This window comes from Gekko japonicus, unplaced genomic scaffold, assembly GCF_001447785.1.
Source record: "Gekko japonicus isolate JY-2015 unplaced genomic scaffold, Gekko_japonicus_V1.1 scaffold13, whole genome shotgun sequence".
Lineage (NCBI taxonomy): Eukaryota > Metazoa > Chordata > Lepidosauria > Squamata > Gekkonidae > Gekko > Gekko japonicus.
This window is the reverse complement of record NW_015172553.1, coordinates 1,241,239-1,249,167: the sequence shown is the minus strand read 5'-3', so window position 1 is coordinate 1,249,167 and position 7,929 is coordinate 1,241,239. Positions and strand designations below refer to the sequence as shown.

The following is a 7,929-nucleotide window of genomic DNA, read 5'->3' as shown; positions in this document are numbered from 1 at the left end:
ACTCCTGGCTTTGCCAGTAAGATCCTTCTCTCTTCTCCCACCTTCTCCACAACAGAGGAGTTAGGCCAGGGTTATTAGGAAAGGAGAGGGAGGAAGCGGGTCACTAGACCAGTGCAATGCTACCCTCACTATGAGACATGGGAGGATTCATGGATAATACTAATAATATGTTTCCTGCTTCATTAAAGTCAGCAATTTGTGCTCAGGTTTAGTTTAAAATATCTGCCAATGAGATCCTGCAAGAAGAGGGGAGGGGGGAAAGGAAACAATCTGGAAAAGATTACTGAATGCTGATAAAAGCTACACCAGCAATTTTGCAGTGGAGAAGGAAGGCTGCCAAGTCTCCTCTGTGAAACTGGACACATATGCACATGGGGGAGTGAGTCACCTTGCCCTCCTCCCATTGTGAAAAGCAGATTACAAATCTGATATTAGGGTGAAATAAACCCTCATAGGTGTGTGTGTTTGCCTGCGTGCACTTGGGAAGGGGGGATGTATTTGACAATGACTCCAGTCGAATGTGAAAATAAGGAACTGTATTAAGAACTACTATTCATGTAGAATACATGGAGACCGAATCTGGGGTTTGTTCCGACTCTCATGTTAAATCCAACAGTGTACTCCATTTTACTTTAGAGCCAGCCAGAATTTATTTGCTTTTAAATTCATAGGAAACCCAGGAAGAGAACAAATCACTTGTGTGTTTATTAAGTTTTAACATCATTATAACTATAAGTGATTAGTTTTAGGCTTAAGGCTGTGATCAAAAGAGCTGAATGAGGAAAGGAAAGGAAAGGAAAGGAAAGGAAAGGAAAGGAAAGGAAAGGAAAGGAAAGGAAAGGAAAGGAAAGGAAAGGAAAGGAAAGGAAAGGAAAGGAAAGGAGTTCTCTTCTTGGGTATCAAAGTCTGGCAGGCCCTGACTCTAAAGTAAGATATTCTCCATCATGCACTTTTTCTTTCAACTCAAAATTTCCTGGAAGTACGAATTAAAAACAAACATTTTAACGGTCTATCACTTGATCACTGCCTCAATATAAAGGAACTATTTCTTGTTAAAGGAGACTTTCACAATGTCTGCTTCCACACCAAGGTGATTCTGGGTATAGCTCTCAGTGCTGCTGTGAATGCAGATATACTCATAGTGGCAATGGAGCACCCACATGGAAGTTCCCGCCCCACACACATATTCCTTGCCTCCACTCTGTGGGCAGCATTTACCCCCTGCTTTTTCCAGGCTTTTCAACATCAGTGTTGAAACGTCCTTGAACAGTTGAGCCCTTTATTGTAGAAGAACATTTGGATTAAGACGTGGTATAGATTATGGGCTAATGTGTCTATTTCAGTGCCTCTTTATCTTTAATTATGAAACCCCAGTGCAAGGGGAGGGGGTTACAGGACAAAGGATCAAACCACGCCAACATCGCCAGTGCCCGAAGTCTGACATTTGCGCAACAGCTTCTAGGAGCTCAGTTTCTCAAAGAAGAAGATTGCTGATATTTTGCAAGCAGCCTTCTCTTTGCAGAGGTAATCATCACCTTTCCTAAATTATAGCCATGCTGCTGGATGCTCAGGCCTTCCAAGACTTTGTAGTCTGTCCTTGTATTTCTATAATGTGGGCAAGATTACATCAGATTATTCAATTATGGGCTGACTGGTGGCTTGGCCCTGCTGCCATGCGGGCAGATCCCGACAGACTCAAGACAACAATTGAGAACTGAAATCCAGGAGGCAAAAGCTCTTATTCACACCCATGTAATTCATTGGTAGAAGACCAATTCTTTTGTTGGGTCACTTGACTCTCACCCAAACCAAACCAAAGTTCTCAACTGATGGGTGGGGGGATGCTCATGACAGGCTGTAATGAAATTTGTTTGGGTTCATGATTCAGAACAAAATCTGACAGTTCTGGAGAAAAGAAAGTGTTCAGCCGCAAGCATACCCTCCTTTTGAAAACCAAGCCGATCCTCAACACATGACAAAGGGCAGATTGCAATGTTGTAGAACACTGTCTTATAGCCAGTACATTATAATTACTAGAGGGGGACCTCAATGGAAGCTAAAACCACACATGAACAACCTTTACACTATTTATTTAAAATGCTTATATTCCGCCTTTCCCCATTCATGGACTTCACAGTGCCTTATAACCAACTCAAGAAAAACAAAAAGAAAACACCATATTGAAAACCCACAACAATAATCCCCTACCAATGCCAACAAACATCCATTGAACACACATGAACACACGAAGCGGCTCACACTGAATCAGACCATTCATTCATCAAGGTCAGTATTGTTACTATAAAAAATCCCGAACACAGACATCTAATTCTTTTGGCAAGACATAATTCCCTCCCAACAGCCAAAAAACCAGGAAGGCTTAAAGGTATTCCCTGGAATGAAAGAAATTATTCTTGTGTGTCTGGAGCGATAGAAACCATCTCACGTTTGCTGTTACGCTGTCCTTTGTTTATTGAAGCTAGGTGTGGTATCTCTTGTCAACTATGACGTTTAGTGTTTGAGAACGTTACTATAAAAAATCCCAAACACAGACATCTAATTCTTTTGGCAAGATATAATTCACTCCCAACAGCCAAAAAACCAGTAAGCCTTAAAGGTATTCCCTGGAATGAAAGAAATTATTCTTGTGTGTCTGGAGCAATAGAAACCATCTCACGTTTGCTGTTACACTGTCCTTTGTTTATTGAAGCTAGGTGTGGTATCTCTTGTCAACTATGACGTTTAGTGTTTGAGAACACTTCAGACCAACACGGCTACCCACTTGGATCTATGTTCAGTGCTCTAATAATTATATTATTCACAGCATAGCGGGAACATTGTTTTGAAACTGCGGGAACATTGTTTTGAAACTGTTGTTTTCAAACAACGTGGGCTGGCTGGAAGCTGTTGCTATATCTCTTGCATACACTTTTAAAATGATCTTAGTATTTATTGTTTTATTGTTTTTGTTGTATCCATAATCCCGCCATCCTATGGTTGAAGGGATTAACAACGAAATAAAGAAATAAACAAAAAAGTGTTGTCTGCTTTGACTCCACAGTCTCAGGCCAGAGATCTATCACATCACCTACTGCCTGGTCCTTTTAACTGAAGTTCCAGGTGATTGAACCTGAGATCTTCTGCATGCCATGCAGATGCTCTGCCACTGAGCCACAGCCCCATAAATCCCTACTAACAGGGACATCACCTTGCAGTTCTATGCCTTCCTCACGTTCTCCCAGTAGCCCATGCCACAGGCTGATGCGCAACAGAACAAAAAGTGGGCTTGACAGGGAACAAAGAAGCAAACTTGATTGGCAGGGATGGTGAAGAGAAGCTGATGCTAGCACATGGGTTCAAATGGGAAGAGATGCTCCTTCAGAGGTATGGGTCCCAAAGGTGTGAAGGGCTTTAAAGGTAAGAACTGGAACCGTAAACTGAGTTCAGAAACAAACAGCCAGCCAATGCAAGTGTTTTAGAACAGGAGAAATATGTTCATCTCATCTAATCCTGGAAAACAAATGGGTTGCTGAGTTTTGTATCAAACTGAAGTTTCCAAGTTGTCTTCAAGGGCAGCCCCTACATACAATGCTGTAGCTCAACTGTGATGTAACAAAAGCATAGATCATCATGGCCAGATGAGCAGATTTCATAGGAGAGAGAGTTCACAAAACAGATGTAATATTTTTTTTAATTATTATTAAATAATAAAAAAGATGTAAAAGGTATTTTGGACATTACATTAACCTCGAATGATAAAAGGGTTGGAACACTTTCCTTATGAGGAAAGGTTAAATCGCTTAGGGCTCTTTAGCTTGGAGAAACGACGACTGAGGGGTGACATGACTGAGGTTTATAAGATTATGCATGGGAAAGAGCAGGTAGAGAAAGAGGTACTTTTCTCTCTTTCTCACAATACAAGAACTCATGGGCACTCCATGAAATTGCTGAGCGGTCGGGTTAGAACGGATAAAAGGACGTCCTTCTTCACCCAAAGAGTGATTAACACTTGGAATTCACTGCCACAGGAAGTGGTGGCGGCTACAAGCATGGACGGCTTCAAAAGGGAATTAGATAAGCATATGGAGCAGAGGTCCATCAGTGGCTATTAGCCACAAGGTATAGATAGGGGCTCTGGGGCAAGTGATGCTCTGTCATCTTGGTGCTTGGGGGGGGTCAACAGTGGGATGGCTTCTAATGTCCAGGCCCCACTGGTGGACCTCCTGATGGCACTGGTATTTCTGGCCACTGTGTGATACAGAGTGTTGGACTGGATGGGCCTTTGGCCTGATCCAACATTGACATCTCTTATGTTCTTATTAACCTGTTTTTCAAACAACAGAGCTGGGTCTGTAAAGGCTAAATTCTTCATGTGACCTACAAATGATAACTTCATCCAAGGTGACCATGTCCGTACCCTCAAGGACATCGGCCTACCCAACCAGCTTCACCTCCATTTTGTCTGGATTCAGCTTCATTTTGTTCTGTCTTAGCCACTTAACCACAGCCTCAAGAGCAACATAGGAGAACCAACACTGCAGTGCTTGGGGACTTAGGAAAATAACACACATAGAGCTGGCTACATAAATAGGGTTGCCACCTCAGTATCGGAGATCAGCTGTAATTCTGGAATATCTCCAGGCCCCACCTTGAGGTTGACAAGCATATAGACAGAGGATATTGACAACATCCAGCTGTGAAGCACTGGATGATCTAATTCAATGGTCTGACAGAACTATTAAGGAATACTGGTGAGAGAACTGGTCACTGCATCACTCTGTGGGTTAGGCCCCAAACTACCAACTTGGCTTCTCTGGTGGAAACTCTTTGGGTGATTTCCCACAAGCGCTGCTCTGCGCTCACTCTTCTCTTTGGCCTGATGGTACGTGTGAATTTCACACAAGCTGCTGCGCGACCGCATTTTGCCCCGCAGCTTCGTGTCATTTTCCCCACGTCTACTCAATCCTGTTTCTTGAGGATTGAGTAGACACGGGGAAAATCGCAGGAAGCTGCGGAGCACAGCGAAACTCTTTGTGTACATTTAGACAAAAAAGACCACATCTCATCCTAGGGCTAGCTCCTTAGTACCTATGCCATGTTGTAAACCCTGTGGTATAATGGAGTGATCCACCACCTCAACGGCTGCTAACAAAGCTAACTTCATTAACGGTTGAAACGTTTGGTCTCCGATTATAGAGTACTTGATGGATAATGAAATAGTTCCAAAAAACACATATTATAACAACATTCTGTATTTTTGAAAAAATCTAGATTTGTTGTTAGGGTAAATGATCAATTTACTGTCCTGCATCATTGTATATTTTGTAATCTGGCAATATGTTTGGTATTGTGTAGAAAAGTATTGTATTAGTATTCTGTTGAGATGTTAATATAAATACAATTATTAATTTTTTAATTTTTTTTTTTAAATAACGGTTGAAACTATACACAATATTTTACAGGCAGAGTGGGCAGTTTGAGAAAATTTTCTTTCCACAGGTGAGCTCTGTTCTCCAGACCATAGAGATGAGCCCCTGAAGAAAACGGCTGCTTTGGAGGGTGGACTCAATGGCATTATACCCAGCTGAAGTCATTCCCCCTCCACAAGCCCTGCACTTCCCCCAAATCTCCAAGGATTTCCCATTCCAGAGCTGGCAATCCTAGCAGGGTATCAGAGGGGAATGGACACCAACCAGCCCTGTTGCTGCCATGCCCTGCCCACTAGGAGGTGCCCTGGTGGGCCGTCTTATCTTTCCCTCACCCATAATGCAGGGGTGAGGAGAGTAGGTGATGTTTTCCTGTCTCCCCATGGTGTGTGTGTGGGTGGGGAGGCATGTGGGCGATTGCCCTCCCCAAAATCTTTGGGCTAGCTCTGAACAAAGTACAGGGTGGGTTTGGGAGAAGGAAGGGTATCTCAAAGACATGAAGGGATAATAAAAAACAGGAGTGGCAACAACACAAGAAAACACAACAGAATGCTGCAAAAGACTCTTACCTCGCTGTCTTCCGCAGGGGGTGGGGGTGGCTCCTTAATAATCTAGAAGGAACGAACAATAAACACAGAAGGTTAATGCCAGAACCACCTGCATACAGCCTCTTCCCCAAGGAGTTCAAGGTAGTACAAAGGGTCCCCCCCCCCTCATTATCACTACATCCCTCATGCAAGAGAGGTTAGGCTAAGAGAGAATAAATGGCCTAAGGTCACCCAGGGAACTTTGTGGCTGAGTTGTAATTAGCACCTGGCTTTCTCCAGGCAAAATCCAGCATGTTAGTCACTAACCAATAGCAGGCCCTGTATTACAGGCAGGATTTAAACTAAGCCAGGGCTCATCCCTAGAACATGTTGGATATTAACAGAGCCACCTCCAAGTATGTGCCTAGTGCTCTTCCCTCTTCACTAAAAAGTCACAGCTCACACTAAGGCATTGGTAAGGCAAGACTGTTCAAATCTTACCTTGGCCACAAAAATCATTACATAAGCCACTATCTCTAAGACTCTGGCTCCTATCAAAAGCTACATCATAAATATATTGGCTGACCTTACAAGGGGGCTGTAAGAATTACTTAGGTAAGCTGAAGCACTTTGAACCTTCTAAACATACTATATAGATGCTCAGTTCTATTTGTCACATTTTCCCCCACCCTTTCTCCAAGGAGGCCAGGGTGGTGTATATAGTTCTCCCATCTTTCACACACAATCAGAAAGCTGGACTCTTGTAGCTCACAGGGCCTAGAGCCAAAAGGCTCTGAAGTGAGTCGCAGTCCCAAATGTTCCTTCCTACCAGAGCCATTCTGCCACTTCCTCATCAGCACAAGGCAGCTGTACTCGATCCATCGTTTTAGATTTAATAGATGCATCTCTCCCCAAGAACTTGGTAATAAAATGCCTGCACAGTTTAGGGGTTCCTCCAGCATTTGGGGGGGGGGGAGCAGACAATGTGGGTGAGATTTTTAAAAGCTCCTCTGGCAGTGTTTTTGCCATAGAGACAGAGCTGATGTGGGGTGAGGCTGTTATTTCGCGCAGAACTTTGCATCTCCAGCTTAGCAAGCAGCTGGCGAACACTGCAGCTCTTCTCTCCAAGAGCAACAGACAGCCATCCAGCAGGAAAGCTGGAACAGAGAGGCACCTCCAGCATCTCCCCCGAGCCCAGAACCAGCCTTGGCCAGAACCTTTCTGAAATCCATGAACTAAATCCTTATCCTGTAAAGTGAGGGAAACACATGGCATAGCATTTGTTTTGTTTTCCATGCACGTATATCCACCTCACACACTGTAGTGTGAGTAGGTGGTTCATTTCCAAGGTTGTGTGTACCATGAACCAAAACCCGTAAGTAAAATTCTGTATCTAAGGACCAAACGAGACATGACGTTTTGCACAAATCACTTCTGGGGCTTCCCTGACCTGCCTCTGATTGTGTTACAGCCAAATGTTACATGTAGGAAACAAAATTCCTAAGTGCACTGGAGCCCGATTTGGCTCAGCCATGGCACAGGAGAGGCTTCAGCCTTTGCCCTGCACCATTCTCCAGAGCTGAAACACTCCCCATGGGGATGTAGGTACAGAACTGGGTCCTGGCCATGCTTGGGACACTTGTTTCCCGCATGTAACATTTGGCTGTGTGACATGATCAAAGTCAGGCTGGGGGAACCTCAGACCTGACTCATGCCAAACACCACATCTAGTCTGGCTCTAAGAAACCCAAATTCTGTGCCAGGAAATAGATGATTTTTGCAACCTGTATAAACTATGCAAATTGAGCATTTGCTCATTTCCCCTTGTTTTCCATAACCCATTGAGCATTTTTTTTAACAGTGTTGCCTAATTTATTCTGGTTTAATTTGTGCTACAAAGAGCTAAGGAGCTGTGCAGCCCTGACACTGCACCTCTTGAATGCTGGAAGTGTTGGTCGGCTACCTCTTGGGCTTCA

General features: G+C 43.7%; 1 protein-coding gene across 1 annotated transcript in view; it reads right to left on the bottom strand.

Moving 5' to 3' along the window:
* Positions 1-7,929, bottom strand: part of ANTXR1 (anthrax toxin receptor 1) — a 181,989-nt gene that overhangs the window by 45,910 nt on the left and 128,150 nt on the right. Inside the window, exon 14 of the mRNA XM_015421095.1 lies at positions 5,996-6,037. Within this exon, the coding sequence (XP_015276581.1) occupies positions 5,996-6,037 (42 nt within the window). The remainder of the gene's footprint in view (positions 1-5,995; positions 6,038-7,929) is intronic.